Here is a 21,966-nt window from a genome sequence, read left to right on the forward strand (position 1 = left end):
ACCAGCCAGGAATGCACAAGCTTTGACATACACTCCCACATTTCAACAGTAGTTATGGACGACAGTTTTAGCTGTCTACATAGAGACCTATCCCTGCATTGTAGATGTAGGGAGATTCCTGGTGCTTTCCAGTCTGCCGTCTTCTTTGACATCTCGTGCTCTCCACCACTCATTGCTCCTCCTCCTCTCCTCCCCACCCCCCATCATTTTAAAGTAATCAATCTTCATGTAGTTTAGCCCAGTTCAATCTGTTATTTATTGAGGTCCAACCCAGGCTCTGCTGCAGGCACCCGCACAGGGTAGGATTTTAATATACACTTAAGGAAAGGGGGACATGGTTGAGCTTGGAACAGTTTGCAGAAGATACGTGCTATACCATACATCCCTTCTTGTTTCCCAGTTGTGAGAACTTACCTATTACAATCAAAGTGTCTCTCTCAATGTCCCACGTGGCTGTGGGGGCCTAGTCTATCTCTGTTCCTTCTACACTTCTTTGTGATATAGAAACCCATTCTCTGGTACATGGTACCGGAGTCCTGGGGTACGTGGTGTGAGATTGCATCTAAGTTCATGATATGCTCACTTCTCTGAGGTGTGCTTGCCTGGTATTCTAGGCAGAAAACAGAACACAGGGTCCATCCTTCGGGTCCCTTCAGACCTTCAAAGAACTGGCTTTTTCTTAACGTGGGTAGAATTAGAACTCAGGATCCCTCGAAGAGCCATCAGTATGTAATTTTCCCAGCCTTCTCCTCTGAAGAGGAAGGAATTCTTTAGTGTGTGTGAGGCTGACCGGGACCTAGAGAGGCCTTTCCTTCTACCTGGCATGTTATTCACATAATGCCTTGTATACTATGAGAGGCGGGCTCATCCACTCTACCAGATGTTTTTATAACGTTTTATTATAATACAGCCAAACCCTTTATTTCACCTGCTGTCTCTGGCCGCTTCTATACAGTAGCAGTTTTTGCAATAAACTGAGTGGGTCAAAGGCCAAAGCTACTCATTTTGGGGCCCCTTGGTGGAAAAGGCTTGTTGATTGCTGGTGTAGATTTTTTTATAAAGACTTTTGCCATTCTCTAGTCTTATATCTTTCCTCTAAAACCATGATTCAGAGGGTGGTCTGTGAACACGATGAGAGACATAAGAGGGAAGGAAATACCCACCTCCCCAATATTTGGTTTGTGAGTACAAAGGGCAGGCACTAGATATATGACTATTTAAACACCAGTTTTCTTTCTTATGCTGAATTTCAATAAAAAGCAAGTCATCACCGTATGTCATCGTGGTCTTGGTACTATGGAAATGTATGGGAGACTTGAGCTTGTCTAGATCAGAGCCCCTCAAAGACACCTTGGGACCTCTCAGAGAAGCTAAGCAAACCACATTGTGGCCATCCCAGGTAGGATTCCGCCATGCTGTCTTGATGAACCTTAGATGTGTGCACTCTGCCATGGAACACAGCCCATTCTCTAGAACTGCTTATCCAGTCAGTGTACACATGACACCTAGGAAGCCAGGCCACAGCGCTGACCTCACGCGTGCAGAGCTGAGACTTAACTGGCTGATATCCAGGGACTGACCATGCATGAATGAATCATTCCACATTGTTATAAAGTTATAACCTCACTTTGTTATAAATGAGAACTCTTTAATCCTCCTAAAACTTGGAAACTCATGGAATATATCAAAGAGTGTTTTAAATGTCTTCATAGTGATTTTCTTTTAAAGCAGCAAAATTTCCTTTGGGGTGTTCAAGGTTACACATGACCAAGTCTTAAATCTGGATGGAAGATACAACTTGTGGATCTTGCTGAACTGATCCTCACTGTACCCTATTTCCAGATGACCTTTATTTACAGTCCTCTGATGCGTTTTTTCTGCTGAACACACTTTAACATGGTATGGGGCTGGGCTTACCCAGATGTCATCTACATGAGAGACCCAGTTACTCTGGAAACCTTGCCCACATCTTCCTAGCAACAGTACCACTACTGTTTCCACAAGACCAGCTGGCTAACCCAGATCTTCTTCTCTCTAGCCCTGGGCCTGGAGGCACACACTGCCAGGGCGCCAGCGTAGAACATGCAGCCTGCGAGAACCTGCCCTGCCCCAAGGGTGTGCCCAGCTTCCGGGACCAACAGTGCCAAGCCCATGACCGACTGAGCAGCAAGAAGAGAGGCCTGTTGACAGCAATGGTGGTTGATGGTAACGGCATATGGCCCTTCCTTCCATTGTAGCCTCCCTCTCTCTTTCCCAAAGAACTATAAAACCCAGTTAGGGATGCTCAGAAGGCTCAACTCCCACCCCAGCCCACCTGAGAGGACTCCTGCCTTCTGCGCAAGTTAGTCATGGTCCTGCAATGGTGAGGTTGAGATCTCCCCGCACAGGCCACAAAGGCAGATGGTAGGCTAGATTCATTCTTCAGCAAGGCAAGTATGCTAGCATGTGTTTCCCACTATGCCCCGTTCTGAGGTACCAAGAGTAGAATGGTGTGTTTTGAGTGTGTGCCGTTTTGCTTTCCTTGGCTCACTTGGGTTGTCTTTCCTCTTGGCCTAGAGTACTTGGAAGGCTTTTGAGAACCATGTACAATGTAGGAAAGAGAATGATCAGCACAGGTCACGTTTTCTTGCTAAAACCTTTCTCCCCCCAACTAGGAGACTGTGTGCCGTAAGCTGCCACTATATTTTCAGCCCCCAGAAGGAAATCTAGGTGTTGAACCATATCTCCACTGAGTCTGTGGTGTCTGGTCATTGAAGGTGAGGACATCCAAGGCCTAGTCCAGAGTGTTGGGGTTTTGCCTAAAACCCTTCCCCTTTAAGAAACAGAACTTTGTATTGCAATACTGACAAAATGGTCCCATTTATCAAGCATACCACAAGCCAGGCACAGGTTAGGTCTACATTCACTGAGCATGTAAAAGGAGCTGCTAGGAATGGAAGGTGATGGGTTTGTGATGTCTGGGCTCCAGCAGCTGACAGAGTTGACTCAGAGAATAACCTACTGGCTCTCGGTACCCAAATACCCTGGCAGGAACAATGTAGTCACAGGCACAGTGAGGGATCAACGAAATCAGCTGAGTCTGGTGTCTACAACTTCCAAGTGGTTTCAGAAGAATAAAAGCCTTGGTTTTCCTCCCCATGAAATCCTTGTGCAGGCACCTGTGATTCCAAGTTCAAATGCGCCTAGATGTTTCAGGGTGAGGGAGCCCAAATATCCCAGGCAACAGCAGCTTCAGATCTGCAGCTCGTAGCCTAACACCCTGACCTCTCAGTTTTGTGCTATCTTGAAAATAGCATATGTTGTTTTCAATGGTACCTGCTTAGCTGAGGACCTTTGAAGTAACAGAAAGCTCATTTCCCAGACATTTTTCCTTGAGTTTAAAAAAATACCTCCTTGGCAGGGGTGGGAGGGTGCCTGATCATGGCGGTGCTGTCACTCAGCCAGCAGAATTCAGGAGAAGTTCAGCTTTCTCATCCCCAACTTTCCCTGAAGAAAAAGAGAGGAGACAAGAGAATCCCCTCTCCGAAAATAGAGGGTGCTGTTGGAGGCACCCTTACTTTTCTGTCTGGGCATTAAAGTGATGCACGGGAAGCCTAGAGGCTCCCAGCTACCTCAGGCATATTCAGACCCCTGATTGGAACCAAGACATTACCAGAGACAGCCGCTACGCTCCAGGTCAGCAGCTTGCTGTGATGGGAACCACTCTGGTACCAAGGCTTCCATTGTCTCCAAAGAGCCAGGGAAGTTTGAAGCCTCTTCTGTCCTCTCTTCCTTTCCTGGAGCAAGAAGGCATTAGGGCTGAGATACCTTCACCCCTGCAACATTTCTTCTCAGCTCTGTGCGTGCGTGCGTGCGTGCGTGCGTGCGTGCGTGCGTGCGTGCGTGCGTGCGTGCGTGCGCGCGTGCGCGCGTGCGCGTGCGCGTGCGTGTGCGTGCGTGCGGTGAGGGGGGCAGTTCATTGCTTGCTTGCTTTGTTTTTAACCAGTCTTGCTTCAAGTATTCAGGGCAGAAGTCCTACTTGAGCAGCTCCATCTTAAATTTCTATTGACCACTAACTTTTGAATGAATGGCTGAATGTTTTGGTTCCCTTATCATCATAGTAACTGAGACCGCTGTCACCCAGGCCTTTTTCATGGGGAGGTTCCTTGAGGACTTTGACAGTTCTAAGTTGTATTTTCTCACACATTCGTGTCTTCCTCCATTCTACCAACGTAACAAATAATTAGATCTAACAAATGCCTTGACCTGAAAAGGCCAGCCATATTTGATAAGACTTATAGACTGGAGGTGTTCGGCCTTTGAAGGAGAGACCTCGGGTTCAGGGCTTTGCGAGGGTGGCTTGACCCAATGTCCTCTGTGGTGAAATTGCCACGACTCATTACGTATGAGGTTCCGTTTTTCTCAGTACGAACAGAAGCCAGCATTTTTAAGAGCATTTCAGAAGGGCAACAGTAGAATACTAAATGGATGATTCAGATGGCCGATGATAAATGTTCCTCTGAACCCCTCTTTCTAAAAGGCATAATTCTAGCTGAGCCATGAGAGGAGGGAGCCCTCTGGTTGGGCTCTGGCTCCTCACAGCCCAGTATAACTGCCCTATTCACAGAGCTGCTATCACTGCAGAATTCTTTGGCGAGTGACGCACGGTTCAGTCAAGGGGAAGCAGTAGTTTCTCTCCCCTCTCTCCCCTCTTTTAAAAAGAATTCTTGCAGAGGTAGACTTTCCGAAGGAGGGCTCGGGACCACAAATCCATTCCACCTCCAAAGGAGGACAAAGAGTCTCCTCAGAAAAGATCCCGAAGAGGAAAAGCCTTCAGACAGAAACCCACTGAGGTGGCCACTTGCCAAATCTGTCTCTGCTTTCCCTGTGGGATCTTGTCACAGTAGAAACGTCCAAAGGTTCAGACCCGTGTGACCAGGCCAACAGCAGGCTCCATTCCCACTAAAGTGTTGGAAGGCTGCATCCGGACAAAGTGGCTTTTTCCCAGCTCCTTTGCTTCAGATGAGAGACCTCCCCCACCCTCCAGTCTGAGTGTCTGAGTGTCTGAGTGTCTGAGTGAATAGGGATGGGAGGGTCAGAGTCGTGACTCCTACTCAGCCAAGTGGCCCAGAGATGGAGGAGCATTGTGACAAAGATGGAGGGTGTTCCCAAAGGACCAGTGAGAGGCTGGAACCAAGATATCTGAAAAGATTAGGCCCTTCTTCTATGGCCTTCAAGAGCCCTGCCTCCAGTGCCAGCTACCTTTCTCTAAACGTCTCCAACAGCCAACCATGGAAACCCACTGCTCCGATTAGATAAATCTGGGTCACATCTCCAAATCCTTCGAGGTCACTTATGGCTCAGAATTCAAAGCTCTGTAATGTTTGAAAGGCAATGGTAACTGGGTAGCCACATAATAACGCCCCCTGCTTACACTCAAGGGGACACATGGCACCCTTCCTGGGGGTGGGGAGGCTAATAAGGTGGGTTCTCATTCCTGTCAGGAAACACTGGTTTTGCAGCCAGATAGTTTGCCACACATATAAGAAAACACTCATTCTCAGAGCTTTGCATATCTCTGAATTATAAGTAAGATAACCTAGCCTTCTCTAAGGCCCACCAGCCATGAGCCATGGCCTCTCTGTGACATGGAGTTTCAATGTTGAATTATCAGGGTCATTCTGGCTGTGGTAAGTGCTGTCTCCTTAACTGAGACCTGTCTGGAGGGTCTAGCTACTCAGAAAGAAAGACTCTGATTGGTCTCTTCATAGTCAGATGGACTTTACTGACCCAATCAGCTAAAGCCTGGGTCCCAGGGACTGGTTATGAAGTCCTGGTGGACAGCTTGTGGGAGAGAAGATTGAGCAGCCAAGACAGAAGACAGAACCTAGATAATCACTCATTCTGGCCTCAGCATTAACTAGACTCTGTCTTAAAACTAAAGACAAAATAAGACTTTGTAACAGAGAGCAGTAAGAACACTGTGAACCGCAGTGTCCATGTTCCCTCTGGTGCTCAGGAGGAATTCCAGACCTCTAAGCTGATGTAATCGCCAGCTCTCAAACCTCAGAGCCCATCTTTCTTGCCTTGGCTGTGGCTTCTGCTTCCTCTGGTCAGTCAGAAACCCTGGCCAACAGGCAGGCCTCTGAGAAGCCAGACAGAAGCCTCCGCCAGAATTCATCTAAGTGTACACCATCCACGCAGGAGGCGTGTTCCAGGCATCTTTCCTTGCTGTGCACAACTGTACAGCTTTTAGGATTTCGTCCCCTCCCTTACTTTTAGGGATGGAAGAGTTCTCATGCTGTGCTCAGAGCTGAAACCCACCACCTCGTGATATTTAAAGGGAGCTTTGCTCCTAGAGATATAACTTCCCACTCATACAGAAGGGGACTAGTCAGAGAATTTGGAAGGACTATGAACTCCTTTCTCTCAATTGAAAAGGACTGTCCTCAATCCCATGGGAGAAAGAACTGAGTATAGTCCTTGGAGGGGAGGGACAAATGCAGGGAGTTCTGGGCAATGAAGAAATCTCCTTCTCTCACCTCTGCTGTCAAGCCCTGCCGTCCTGGGTGCCTGAGCCTGGAGGTCACCATCTGCAGTTGGCACAGTCAAAGGCTGGTAGAGCTCAGGAGAATGCCTTGCCTAAAAGATCACAGCAAACCTCTTATCCATCCGAGTCACCTCCCCTGATTTAGTGCCTCCACATCTCTGAAATTTGTACCAAAGAACCAAAACTTTTATCCCTTTCCATGCTGGAACTTTCCTCAGAAGAGCGTCTGCCTTTCTGCCCAACTCCCATTCCCGTTTCCGTTCACATCCAAGCATACACTTAGAAACCATAAATATTTATGAACATTGTGGTTTGGTTTTGGCGCTATCATTTTATCCCTTGGTATTTGGGGCCCTGAGGGTTCCTCAGTCAAAGTAAACACTGATGGTCAAAAGAATATCAAGATGGAGCCAAGAGGAGTGTGGCTGTTCCTGTTGGAGCCGTTGTACGTATCCTATGAGCCCCATAGAGGCCTATGACTTCTTATCACATTACCACCATCACCACTACCTCCACCACCATCACCATCATTGTTACTGCTGTCAAATAGATCCATTGGCCCTCAGTGTTGAATTAACATGTTAGTAAATGAAGTTAAGACCCATACTTTCATACTTTGTGCCCCTCAGCCACTCACAGGGAGCCTCAAACCCCTCTCATTAATCCCATCCAATAAGTTTCCTAGAAGTTGACCTCAGTTTCCAGCTCTATCTTCCATAGTTCTTCTATCATTGCTTTCTTGGGTCACTTCCTCTGAATGGAGGGACAGCCCCCTTCCAACTGCCCACCTAGAAATGAGGCATTCCATCTAGAGCAGGCACTGCCCTCCATGTGCACATAAAAGAATCATACCATGTGCCCTGTCTCATGAAAGGGTCACCCCATACCTGTCATCAGTCAGCCAGGGCCTCGAGAACGTGTACCCTCACTGACTGTTTTTAACACCGCCTATGGAATGCTTGGGATGCAGTGATCCAGCCATGCTTGAAGAATAATTAACTTGCCTAGGAAATTAAAGACCCCCCAGTCTACTCTTCAGAGTCAGTTGTTTCGCTTACAACTAGATAGAAGAACTGAGTTGAGCCTGAATCCTGGAAGCTTCTTTCTCATACTCTCAGATGACCTCCCACTGAGCTGGTCGATCATGAGCTGTCAAGCAAACATGAAAACCCTTGAGATTGGGTAAGATGTCTGCTCTGACAGCCCTCTGCACCTGGGATGCTGAGACCTTCCAATTCCATGTTGGCTACCAAACCCTTTAGGTACCCCTCCCTTGCCAGAGACCACCAAAAAGAGACCACTGGGGAAGGCTGATGGCGGACACAGCTTACCAAGGTAGCATAAAGTCTCTGTGGCTCTCTCAGGGGTTCCTTTCAAAATGATCCGATAAATGGGTTAGGGCTGGGTGGTGGAGGGGGCAAGAAAAGGTGAGTCCTCTTGTTGAGCCAATTTCAGAGATGAGGTCCATTCATTTGTTCAAATATATTTTAAATCTCATGAACTTACGTTCCAGTTCTGGTCTGGGAACAGAAGACACAAGTGAGGTCCCTTGGTCCCTAAGGGTTTCTGTACTTCAGTCCGAAGGTACAAATTGAAAATCCTTCCTTTGTCCAAAACATTTGCAACTAGAAGCCTTTCAAACTGGCATTCTCTTTGGATTTGTCGATATTTGCATCTACGTAATGAGATATTTCTGTGATAGGACACAAATCTAAACATGAATTTTATTTATGGCTTATATACATAGCCTAAACAGAATCTTAAGAGTTTTTGATGCATCTGTGTTTTGGCTGCTTCTATCACATGAGAGGAATGGAATTTTCTTTTAGTAATGTCCTGTGAGAGTTCAAAAGGTTTGAGAGCTTGAAGGTGTTTTATGGATCCTAAAGTCTTTAGTATTTATCAGTTGAACCTGCTTCATAAGAAAAACCCTTCATGTCTAGGATTTGCTCAAACAATTCTAGGACACCAGGCCAATGGCTATATATACCAAGTACACATGGAGGTGCCTGGCCAATTCCGTGTCAGGGTGACAGAAGAGAGAACTCTAGGTTGATGGGAGCCTCCTACGAAGCCCAGTAGAAAGAGGCATTTGCAGACAGAGGGAAAGGCATAGACAAGGACACAAAAGCTTGACGTGCTCTGTAGACCCCCATTGTCCCAGAAGCAGTGGGAAGAGGGACTTACTTTGAGCTGCTGACGTGGCTCTCATGAGTAGTCCCAGTGGTCCCTGTGTCCCCTTCCTAGACCTTCCACTCAGATTCTTCCAGAACCTTCAGGCCTCGTACCACAGCCCTACGGTCACTGCCCAGCAATTGGGCTAGTCGGAGACAGAACTCTAAAGCATTTTTAAGTGTGGAAACACACTTAAGCTCTTAGGGAAACCACTGTCACGGAGACCCGAGAGGCCTCGTTCCCCCTACCCAGGGCATTCCTGTTAACCCTCCCCTACTTCTCCACCTTACTGCAGCAGGCCCCAGCCTCAGTTTTGACACACAGTCACTTATGCACAGGCAGGCTAGCTTGTAACTGTGCCTTTGTGCAGCTGCTGTGTCCATTGACTGGATGAAAAGGGAACACCATGTATCTGCAAAGGAGGAGAACCAAGAGGAAGCCCACAGAGCTGCCTGCTCTGCCATTTACGAGGCAGGGGATCCTGGTCTGTGTGTTATTTTAAATGTCCTCAGGTACTGAGGACAGAGCTAAGTGACTGTGACCTTTATCTACACTAATTGCTCTCCCACTGGACTCAATGCTCACTTGTGATTCTCTGGCCCCTCCGCCTCTGCATTGCCCACATACCCCTTCCCACATCAATACCCACCAACCTTTCCCTCCTCAGATAAGCCCTGTGAACTCTACTGCTCACCCCTCGGGAAGGAGTCCCCGCTGCTGGTGGCTGACAGGGTCCTGGATGGCACACCCTGCGGACCCTACGAGACTGACCTCTGCGTGTATGGCAGATGCCAGGTGACCTGATTTTCCTACTGTCACAGGTGGGGCTGTGGAGAAAGGTTCCCTCTTCCCCAAAATGGATCTGTGGTGGAGCTGGGCTTTTGTGGGTCTGAGGGGAGGAGGTTTTTCTCAGAGAGGGCTGCGCTGCTCTCTGTGGCCAGTGGCCACCAGCACAGGCCCTGCCCTTGGCAGTGACTGAACATGATGCCCATGGTAGGCTTAAGTGGCCGAAAGATCAGCAGCCTCTTGAAACGATTTGAAAATTCCTCTAGAGATCACGATTTATACAGAGAGCCGGTGTGTCTGAGATAGAACTGGAGGATGGACAGACCACACTCTGTTGACTTACACTCAGTAGAGCTAAGCAGGCACCTTTGCAGCGTGTCAGGGAGAGGGATGTGCCTGCCACCTGAGGAGCCCTCCACCCTCTGAGGCATAGGCCCCCAACTCGTGACTTGTTAGGAAACTGACAAATAGACAAATCAAGGAGGAAGGGGAAGGAAGGAAAAAAGCACTATGTTGTCCTGTCATCAATCTCTAGCCATCAGAAGGAGCATCCCGATGGGGAGAAGTAAGACAGGGAGGATGGAGATGCTATGACTTTTCAGTGGGCAGGGGGATACGGCTCAGGTAAAGCAGCCTCCGCCCTCATGTGCAGCCTGAGCAGAGACTAACCCATCAAGCAGCTGAGGTGAAGAGCATAGTCTGGCTTTTAAATGATGGAGCTGCTAACCACTTTGCAGAAGGCACAGGATGCCAAGGTCATGACACTGGGCATATTTTGAATCCGGTGAGGGCTCACTTCTCAGGAATGGCTTCTTTTTGTTCCACATGTTCACATGATGGAGGGGCATAAGCTGCTCTCGGAGGCCTCTTTTAGGAAGACACTAGCTCTATCCTTGGACGTTCTGCCATCAGGATGTAATCAGATCCCAATGGTTCATTTCCTAATGACATCACCTTGGGGCGATGGGAATTGGGAAGATACAAACCTTCAACCCCATGTGCCCAGCCACTGTCACCCTGTGCCTTTACTGTGCTGGAGGAAGACTCAGGTAGAAACTCAGCATCTCCGTTGACTCCTGCAGCAAACAGTTTCAACCTAAGTAGGTTTTCTCCCTGGATAGCCCAAGCCAGTCACGTTGGTTAATCTTTCAAGGAACCATTCCCTGGCTTTGTATCTAACAGATTAGCAAGGACACCTCCCAGAGACCAAGGGGAGCTTGAGCAGGCCCTTCTGGGATTCTTTATCCATAGCAAAGAATGTTCCAGGCCCTGTTCTGGACAGCACAAAGAAAGCCCTTATCATTACTACTGAAACAGAGCATTGCGACAGTTCTCAAGTAACCTGCTAGTGGTCTCCGTTTCCTAAATTCCATGCTGTCCCGGATCATCCTGCATTCTGGCATATTGCCAACCAGTGATGTAATTCTTTTGCTAGCAGCTTTACAAGTCAAAGCTCTTATACCTTTTAGGTCAGTGCCAGCTGGGCCACCCCAGCCCCTTGCAGACATCCGCTTCGGTAGTCCTGCCAGCAAGGAGGTACTTCTAAAGATCCTAACATTCTCCAGTCGACCCTAACTTCAGTTCCTAGTGGTCTGTGCCAATGGGCACATCCATGAAATCAGATTTAACCTCGGGCTTTTCAACCTGAGAATATTCCATGTACCATGACAATGGATCTCTCAGATCCTTGCCCAGATGTAAGCCCTGCAGAGTACCATAATCACCCACATTGGGAAAGATGGGCCCATTGGCACAACAGTGGCATGAATGTCATGGGAATAAGCAACCACTTCTGGTTGGGTTTAAAACCTCCTCCACAGGAGACAGCACATCCCTAGTACTGTAATTGGCTAGAAACCTGTGAAGTGAAAACACAGGTCTCGGGGTAAACCTGCTGCTATTATTCCACTAAATAAACAGAGTTTCAAACTGTCTTCTATATCTGTCTCTGTGCTCATAGGTAGCAGAGTGCTTAGTTCTCATCAGAGACTGCTCTTTGCACAGTGGACTGTGGTTAATACGGAAGCTCATTTCTGACCAAAGGTAGAGCTCTTAGCCGCAAATGGGACATCCGTACCTTCCCTCTAAAGGCTCAGGGAGTACTACAGAAAGATGCTAAGAGTCAAATATTGGGGAGAAATGTTGCAAAACAGTTATCTTCCGGACAAAATGGGATCACTACACTCAAACTTAAGTAGCTGTGGTTATCTGTGCAAGACCCGCATGAGATCAAGCCAATTAATGTTATAGCATAGAGCTAGGAGGGATTTGTGACGCTCCCGCCCCAACTCAGGAGCTATTGACCATCGGTTGCTTCTGAAGGGAGGGATAGAGAATCACTTTTCTCTAAGGGTATGGCCACACCCCAGTGGATGCATCACTCTCATGAATATAAACAGCAAAGATTTGACTCTGTGGAGCATTGTTTTAAGGGTAAGAGAGAGATGGGAGGTTGGGAAGGAATAGGGATGTAGGGGGTGAATCATGGAGGAGTGAGGGGTCAATATGAACAAATTATACTGTATGAAACACCCGAAGAAGTAATAGGAATATATATTTAAATCCCAAAATAGTCCTGAAGAAAAAGAAACAAAACCATAAAGGACTGGTACATGCGAAGGAGAAAATAAAACCCTGCCCTGAGAAAGCCAGTGAGGGAGGCATGACTAAGCTGAGAAGGCCTGAACAAGGCAGCACAGTGATCTCTGCAGAGAAGACAGACTTGGAGAACCCTGGTGGAGCTAAGGGCAGAGATCTCCCAGCAGAAAGGGGCAAGAGTGTAGCTACCTCAGTCAGGGAGTGAAAACTCAGGGTAATGGAATGTGGGAAACAGGCCTGACTCAGGGGGATCAGACCCAGGGAGAGTTTGGGTTTACTCTAAGTGTGATCAAGAGATTGAAGGACAGGGAGAAGCACTCTTGGCCACTGGAGTTGGCTGGGCTGGAGTCTGAGTAGAGTAGATGGTTCTAGAAGCTGGGAAGAGCTGGGGCACTTGCAAGACAGAGAGAGAGAAGTAAGGGGGCTTGCAAGACAGACTAGGAGATGATTAGATTCAGGGTGCATTTGGAGAAGGAAGGTGAGTTCGACTTTAGCAGTGCTATGACCAAATACCTAAAAAAAAAAATCCACCTCAAAAGAGGGAATACATATCTTAGCTCAGGTTTAGAGGCTTCAGTCTACCATGGCAGGCAAAGCTTGGCAGAGCTAAGCAGTTCACACCAGTGTCAGGAGACAAGGCTTACACCAAGACAATGCTGGACTTTTTGTCTTTTTCTCTTTTTATTCTATCTGGATCCTTCCTTCACCTTGGAATGTTCTGGGTCTCCTCCCTTAATTAATCCTCCCTGGAAACACCCTCGGGCTTGATTTACCCATCTCCTAGGCACTTCTCGAGCTAATCAAGATGACAGTTTTAACCATGGGGGAAGACAAGCCGAGATGGTGAGCTTTGGGTAGAAGTTGTACAGAGTCGGTGTGCATATGCTGGGCTATGGCATTCATAGTCATGGGTCTGCTCCGTGAGTCTTCAGATGGAGGTCAGTGTAGCATTGAGGGTTGAAACAACAGTGGGGTGGCTCAGATACACCTGAGCAAGAAGCTTCTGACCCAAGAGTGGCTCTGTGCCTAGAAAAGTAGATAGTGGATGCTATCAGGAGACCAGAGCGTCAGACTAGGTAGATATCTGGGTATAGTCAAATAGAGGTTTCAGGCTAGGATGATGTTCATATCATTTTCAAGCCATACTGGTAATGTCTGACTAGAATTTACTAGTCAGACTGGAGCGGCCTTGGAGATGAAATGAATCACTAAATCAAAACGATGTCTAGAATTCCAAAAAGGTCACACATCAGACTCTTGGGATTAAGAATTGGGCTTAAGACTTTTGGTCTATTGGGCCAAAATTACTTAAGACTTTAGTCTATAGAGAAGGTGAATTACTAAGAAAATCAGAGAGACGTAGAAGGTTGGCTCAAAGTTGGCACATACTCAGTTGACCATGCCCAGGCAACTGGGGAAGAAGAAGAGAGAGGAAGTCACAAGAACTGGGAAAGAAACCAACAAGAGCTGTAACACATTCTGATATATCTGCTTATTTCTGTATTACTTTCTCTTTCTTACACACCTTTGTCCTCAGGTTAGATATAGCAGGTCCTCAATAACTGCCTTGGATGAAGTCTATCTATAGATTTGACTAACTTTAAATGCAAAATACTGCAGAAAAAATTGTATTTTTTCCTAAGTATATGCAAGCTCTATTCTTATCATTGTTAAGTTATCAATTTATTATTATTTAATTATAAACACTATAAAATTATTTACATAGCATTTACATTTATTCATTGACAATTGAAAGCATACAAGAGAATGCGTGTAGGTTCTGTGCAAATACTACATCATTTCCTGTAAGGGACATGAGCATCTCTGGATCTTTATATGTTTGAAGAGTTCTAAAACCACTCCCTAATGGATACAGAGAGACGAGTCTCTACAAATTGAAGATAGTGTGGATAGTACACTGTGACAAGTGCTAAAGAGACGGTCAAAGAGGAGGAGGAGGAGGAGGAGGAGGAGGAGGAGGAGGAGGAGGAGGAGGAGGAGGAGGAGGAGGAGGAGGAGGAGGAGGAGGAGGAGGAGGAGAAAGCTCAGCCATTAGGTGTGCTGAAAGGAGGCTGTTTGCTACTGGCAGCAGGGCAAAACTTCTAGGCCTGGACTCCAGGTCTCAAATCAGTAGAGAACAATGCTTCTCATTCCTGGGGCAAAAGATGGCTTCTGCATATGGCCTGCCCATAACACACTCCAGCACATGGCTCTGAACTAGATCTCTTTGAACTTAAATCTGCATGTGACATGGGAACTGCCTTGACCAAAGAGAACTTATGCGTAGCTTGCCCGTTCCATGACATCTTGCACTTTTGGTGATGGCATGAGGCACTCTTGTCCCTAACTTTTCCAGAACAGCACCCTGGCCAGCACATGGTGGTTAGGAATTTGGGAGCTCAGAAGTGGGTGTCCGGAAGACTCCTTAAGGGCAAATGAAAGAGTAGCCCAGGACCGGCAGGAGGCTGTAGGAAGGCTCTAGACCACTTGCTGTTTGGAGTTTCCTCGGTTCCGTCATCGTCATCTTGTTCTCTTGGAACACTGAGGCTCATAAATGCAGTTGTTAAAGCGCCACTAACACTCAGAAGCCATGACTTTAATTGTGCTTTACGGCCACTTCCATTTCAAAAGAATTATGTCTGCCCCTGCCAAGCATATCACAGACTTCTTTCACAGGCTCTAGCACAGGGAGAAAGTGTCCTGTTGGCAAAGTGCTTTGGCTGTTTCCCTTCCCCTCAGATTTGCTGTTCTGCCATGAATATCTCCACAGGCCTGGCTTCCCAATGCAAAAGGTGACAAATGTCACAGCAGGCAGCATAGGCAGAACTGGGAGGCCCTTCCCAGCCTGAGAACCCAGAGTTCCCCTAAGGGGCTCTGGCTTCAGCCCCATGTCCAAGAGTTTACCTAAGGGGCCTTCTGACATGCATCTGTTCAGCATTGATGTGCAAAGTTCCCTTCAAAGGTCACTATGACCTTCCAAAGGTCACTATGGAGACCAAGTGAGATGTTTATGTAGAACAGCCGAAGCTGCTTAATTAGGAAACCCTAACTGAATATCAAGATAAGCAGCCAGCAGTGAAGTGAGAGACTTGCCATGATAGCATGGGAGTGGGTTAGAAGTCGCAGGAAGTAGAAGAAAGAGCTACATCAGGGAGTATATGACAGAAACAGGGGAAGCTGAAAGGAAGCAGGTCCAGGTGACTCTAGCTTATAACTGTGCCACCAGCAGCCTGGATACTGTGGGACTCAGAAGGAGGATGCCGAAACTTACATACAATTTTAGCAACAAGATATTGGCTGAGTTTCTGCTCTGAGCAGATTCCATGGTCTGGGATGCGCTCTCTCAGTCCTGGTCAGTTTCTACTAGGCAACTTCACAGAAGTAAGGTATAGCGTGGTGGTGCGACCACGCCCCCCACCAGCTCCCTGCTTCACCACCCTGATGTTTCTGCTGTGATACAGTAGAGGTGGATAGTTCCTGCTTCCCAGAGATGTGTAGATGTTATCCCTGTGGGTATCTTAGGGTAGCAGGGCTCCTTTATTCCATAGTGCATGGTTTTAAATGCATTTGATAAATTCATAAAATGATTTTTTTAAAAGGCAAACCAAATCTGCATTCTGGTAAATTTTCTTTATTGAATTTAATAATAACCAAAATGTGACAGGGTCCCCGGGGCACCCTGCCTCTCAGAGAAATCAGTTGTGCAGGGAATCAGGTTCAAAACATCAACCAATCTTAAACACAGATGAACCAGCCCTTTACTTTTCTAGAAAATTGGCTGCGACGGCATCATTGGGTCTGCAGCTAAAGAAGACAGGTGTGGTGTCTGCAGTGGGGATGGCAAGACCTGCCGTGTGGTGAAGGGTGACTTCAGCCACTCCCGGGGGACAGGTAAGTGCTGGGCCTGAGGGCTGTGGTGGTTACAGGTCCACCAACACACACTTTATCTTTCAGCTTCTTTGCCCCAATGCTAATGGTGGCAAGGCTTTTTGTATGTCACCACTCCGATGCAGAGTCCTCTTGGTCCTTCTCTATTTGTGCCACCTTCCCAGCCTTGGGCTTCTCTGTCCAGAAACAGGGGCAGGTTTGCTGACCTGCTGTCACAGAGGACATCAGCTTGTGGCATTCAGTCAGGTGAATCCGAGGGAGAGAATGAGGAAGAACCAGTAGGCAAACAGTCTCTCAAAGCCTTCAAGGGAATGAGTGAATCTAAGCTGGAACTCATCTACTTTAATTCCTACTTTGCATAGAAACATGTCGGCTCAGTTGGTCCTGATATGAGGCCAGAATCATGGTTTTAAGTTCTACCCATGGATAGAAAGCTTGGTCTATAAGAACATTCCTTCTAGAAACTATAAAAAGGACACACTGTTCTGGATCTTGTGAAAGCAAACCCAGAGGTAATAGCAAATGGAAATTTAAACTTAAAAACAGAATTTCAGGGCCAGAGAGACGCTGCTTGCCATGAAACTTGAAGGTAACCTGAGTTCAATCCTCAGAACCCATGTGGTGGGAATAGAGAAACAACTCCCACAACTAGACATCTGACCTCTGCATATGCACTGTGGCACATGTGTATGCACACACATCTGTACACACCACACACACACACACACACATCATACACATACACACACCATACACACACACACCATACACATACACACACATACCATACACACACCATGCACACACACATACCATATACACACCACACACACACACACCATACACACACATACCATACACACACCACACACACACACACACACCATACACATACATACACCATACACATACATACACATACCATATACACACCATACACGCACCATGCACACATACACACACATATCATACACACACCATGCACATATACACACACGCACACCATACACACACCATACACATATACACACATACCATACACACACCATACACATACCATACACACACCATACACATACATGCACACACACCCACGTACATACACATGAATTTTTTTTTAAAGGTGAAGCTTAACACCCATCACTTTGTTCCAGAGAGAGACAGAAACTACCACTAGGATGAGTTCATTTGGGGGGACTTGGTCCTCTAGAGCTGAACTGTCCAGTGCAAACTGCGCTGGCCACTCAAGTCTACCCAAATTGAAATCGTAACAGGCAGAAGTTAAACTGACTTAGGAATGCTGGCCACAATCCAGGTTCCCAGTTGCCATCGGTGCTGGGGGTCTCGGGTCAGGCAGAGCACCCTGCTGCCATAGCAGGTTTCCTTGGGCAGCACAGCTCTAAAACTTAGCAGATTACTCTTTGTTTGGTGTATCTGATACTGTTTCACTTCTTGGCACTCTGGATTTGCCTTGCATAGTTATCAAAGTGTGGGGGGGGAACCTCCACAATTAGCAAGGGGTTACTATTTAATACTGATTTCTTTTGATAAATATAACATTAGAAACATTATTGATAATCATCAAGATGGCTCAGCTGGTAAAGAAAGGCACTTCTGCCAAACCTGATGACATGGGTTCAATTCCACATGGTGGAAAGAAAGAAGTGACTCCTAAGAGTTGTCCTTTGACCTCCATAAGCACAGTATGACATGATGGTGATGGTGATGGTGATGATGATGGTGGTAATGATGGTGATGATGGTGATGATGGTGGTGGTGGTAATGATGATGGTGGTGGTGGTGATGATGATGATTGTGGTGATGATGGTGATGGTGAATAGACACCTCATTTAAATTGAAGGTTATGCTATCCTTCCTATCCTTCAGTTGTCAGAACTGAGTGCAGTTGTATCATTCTTCATTAGATGGGTTGAGCACAGCCACACCTACCACTTGATGAGTTCTATAGAACATTAAAGAAGGTTCTACCAGGACCTTTGAAATCCTCTACCATAGCAGCTCACTTATCAGAGAGCCCAGGTTAGGATGAAAGCATTAATTTTGACCTAAGTAGATGCTTCATCCTTCTACAGCGGCATCCTTTCTCCTACCTTCCTTTCTCGATTTATCCTGTCAGTCCTGGGCTCTGTCTGTGTGTCCCCTGGAGGAGGGCGGGCTTCTGTGGCTGTAGAAGTAAGTGTCCCATGGAAGGAAAATCCTATGGGGAACTTCCTTGGGGGTAACTGTCACACCAGGACTTTTAGCTTTATATACTTACTTCTAGATGCTTGGGGTACAGACCCTGTAGCAAATCTTCAGAGAAGGAAAGCAAGCATTAGCTTCATCAGCCCATGAGCTTGTCACTTCTGAGGAGCTGCCAGATGCCACACATTAATAGAAAAGCACAGTAAAGGGTTTGGTTTTAGTTTTTTTAAACCTTTGCCATCGAAGTGTGTGAGGTAAGATCACATCAGTATGGATTTGGTTTGTTGAAAATCTGTGTGTGATGTTCATTCCCATTTGAGTAACTATTGGCTACTTAGAATTTGATGTGTTAGACTGAATAAATGCAGAATATAGACACTGGGTCAAATGTATACTGCCTCCTCCACCCCATCCCATCCCCAAGAACATTTATTTGGCACACATACATGTCAATATCAGATATGCAGACTATCAAAGTTAACAGTTACATTAGTTACAGTCGAGGTGAGGCACCTTGCCAGGGCCCATGTATAAATCAGTTATAAAAGGTGACTTAAGAAGTCAGTGGCAGCCAGGGTGGAGAAAAGACACCTCTGGGTAGAGGTGAATCCATATATTTGAATGAGACTCAGCAGAGAAATTCTGCAAAGGTCCCAGGTCATTTGGCATCTCGGTGACCCCAATCAAGTGGATTCGCTAATCTTGTTGGTGTAGATAGGAAGGCAGCTTTCATCTGTGCCCGGCTCTGAGGAATGAAGTTGGGAGGAATGCCTTATCACCCTGAAGGGTGGGTATCAAAGAGAAATGCCATACAGAGAGATAAAGCAACATCAAACACAGGAACTTTGCCAGGTCCTGCATAGAGGTCTGACCCCGGCCTGAACTCTCCCAGGTCTGCTTACAAAAGCCCCTGAGCTGGGAATCCAGGGTAGGTGCATACAGTGCCCTAGATAAGCCAGGAGCCTATGGTGGAAGACCTCAAAGCCTTGACTGAAGAACTAGCTTCCTAGATGTAGAATGTTTACTGTCCCTACCCTTGCCCTCCCAGTCGTGAACAGACAGGCCTTTAGCCATTCATGGGTAGAAGGAATTCTCAAGCCTTCAACTGGACTGAAATGGCTAGGCTACTTGGATTGAGTAGGTTGGAATTTTCTGCTACAATGCTTTCAATCAAGCATTCATTCCATCTTGCTCTGTAGAACTGGGAAGATGACTAGTTCCCATGAACATCCAGTATACAGATAGGCCGAAGTTCCAACTGAAGCCCAACTATGATGCCTGATGGGTTCCAGATCCCTTTGCCCTTTGCTCTTGAAGAGACAGTAGACTCCTAACAGAAAGACTGACATGTTTTCCTTTTCTGAATAAAGGTAGATATATGTCATGGTGCATCATCAGTCATTATCCTCCAGCCACTGCCACATCCTGAGTTCTGTGCTCTGTCTTGAGGTGTGGGGATGGGAGTACCATGGGGAAGGTCATGATTCTATGTTGATGCTAAAGCATGGTCCCTCCGATTGAGGGGAACAACACCCGTTGCTAAGATGTGCACAAACCAACTGCAACCTTTTTCTTTTTCCTCAGTCAAGAACAATCTTTGTATGAAGGTGTCCACCTGTGTGATGGCAGAGGCAGTTCCCAAGTGTTTCTCGTGTAAGATGTTTAACTCTATACGGCATGGCCCCGAAGGTGACACGCTTGGTGTGGGGCTCTTGCTTACATGCCCGAGTGTTTTCTGAATAGAATTTGTGAGAATGAGTCATGAAGGAAGCCATGGGCAAAACGAAGGCCTATGACTACTTACTAAAGGACACATTCTGACTGATTGCCAACCGTGGAAAAGTAAGCTAAAACCAATATTAAGGACAAAAGAGCCATGAATTGAGAGAGTAGACAAAAACACGACCTAGGGTGTCATGGGTGGCTTTGTAGTCTCATCAACCACATCTGGTACCTTCACAAGATATACAAAGACAGGGAAGCCAGTCTTGGTTGGTGTCTCCCTCGGAGGGAAGTTTCCGTATCACTATTATTACTGGACTAGATTCTCCTGTTAGAGGCCATCTTGATGCCTTCCTGGTAGAGATGAAGGCAGTGGCCTTGGTCTGACCTGACCATGCTGACCACACATGGCAAGGGTCAGCTAAATCTTGGAGCAGACCCGTGACGCCTCTTGAGTGGTTATAGTCTTCTGTTATGGTCAAGAACAACACACAGAGTAACAGAGAGGGTCTTCGACTCATCTTTCCCAGCAGTTTTTCACCTTGAGGATCCTGAGGAACCCATTGATTTCCAATAGGAACTGGACTTGGAACCTTGGATCTTATTCTTCTCCAGGATTGCAGTTTGCAGTACGATGCTGCAGTAATCAGTCACTATTCCTGCAAATCACAGTGGAAGCGGGCCGTGCTGCACATGGGCCTTCAGGAGACGAGGTGTAGTGCACGCACTTTTGACTTGAGATATTCTCAACTTACAGTGGGTGTTTCAGGATGTGACCCAATTATAAGTTGAAAAGAGTCTGAATTCTCACAAACATAAAAGCAGAAACAGCAAAATCCTTTCTGGATTGCTTCAGATTTGTCTAACAAAATTAAATTTCTTTATTTTTCCATAAATTAGATACCACACAGAAAAAGAATCCCAGTACATAATCAAGATTAGACCACTATTCTAATATCTCAGTGACATTTGTCCCCAAATGGTCAATACTATGTAACAACAAAACTATAATTCCAAACCTTCTAGAAAAGCTGCTTGGAAAATTCAGAGTCAAGACAGACTTGAACTCACCATTCCTAAGTCCTCACTTGAGGCAAAAATGGTGTGTGTCCTAGAAAAATGACAAAGGCCTGGTTTCCCCAATGGCTTCTTCATAATCAAATTTTTTCTCTAACCAATTCCTCCTCCTTGGTGACTGGAATTATAATGGGAAATTACTCCAAGGTGAAGCCTTGCTCTTTGGTCTAAAATGTAAATATATCTTCTGCATCCTCAGAGTGATTCTTCTCTTTTGTTACACTGCATGTGCTACCTCTGACTAAGTCATAGGACATCTGGCCTAAGGGACAAGATGCTTTGGGACTTGACGATGGCACTCTCTCCCTTCCTGGTCACTCTTCTTACCACCTAGTGTTGGTTTTGAGCCCTGGGTCACAGATGACCACAGAAGAGTTCGAGGCAGAGGCCTGCCTTTCATTTAGGGTCTTTCTCTTTCATTGGTTCCTTCGGTGTCAAAACCAGAGAAAGTAAGCCGGCGTAGTGGCACACCCCTTTAAACCTGGCACTCAGGAGGCAAAGGCAGGTGGATCTTTACGATCTCTATGAGTTCAAGGTCAGCCTTGGTCTATACACCAAGTTCCAAGACAGCCAAGGTTAAATAGAGACACCTTATCTCAAAGAGATAGATAGATAGATAGATAGATAGATAGATAGATAGATAGATAGATAGATAGATAGATAGATGGATGGATGGATGGATGGGGATGGATGGATGGAGAGAGGGAGAGAGAGAGAGAGAGAGAGGGAGAGAGAGAGTAGTGATAGGAAGGAAGATTAGCAGAGCCTGTATACTATCGCCATTTCCATGCTGGGAGAGGCCGCCATACTTGGCTTGGTTTGCCCTGAGCTTGCCACTGTTGATCAGCATCTCTACCCCAGGCGAGGCACAGGAAGAGACAGAAAGCAGATGCCCTTCCAGTGTTGCAGCTTATGCCAAAATTAGATGTAAAAATAGCCCAGTGACCATGCCTGGTTGCAAATGTTCCTTGCTGGGGAATTTGGGA

At 46.6% G+C, this 21,966-nt stretch overlaps 1 protein-coding gene across 3 annotated transcripts in view; it reads left to right on the plus strand.

Annotated features, from left to right (window-relative positions):
• Adamts17 (ADAM metallopeptidase with thrombospondin type 1 motif, 17) overlaps positions 1-21,966 on the plus strand; it is a 321,560-nt gene that overhangs the window by 196,143 nt on the left and 103,451 nt on the right. For 2 of the 3 annotated variants that reach the window (NM_001432137.1, XM_087655319.1), the window contains 3 exon segments: positions 2,039-2,205; positions 9,372-9,499; positions 15,859-15,979. In NM_001432137.1, the coding sequence (NP_001419066.1) occupies positions 2,039-2,205; positions 9,372-9,499; positions 15,859-15,979 (416 nt within the window). 3 annotated transcript variants of the gene reach the window in all.

Source organism: Rattus norvegicus, chromosome 1 (assembly GCF_021556685.1).
Source record: "Rattus norvegicus strain SHRSP/BbbUtx chromosome 1, alternate assembly SHRSP_T2T, whole genome shotgun sequence".
In the NCBI taxonomy this organism is placed as follows: domain Eukaryota; kingdom Metazoa; phylum Chordata; class Mammalia; order Rodentia; family Muridae; genus Rattus; species Rattus norvegicus.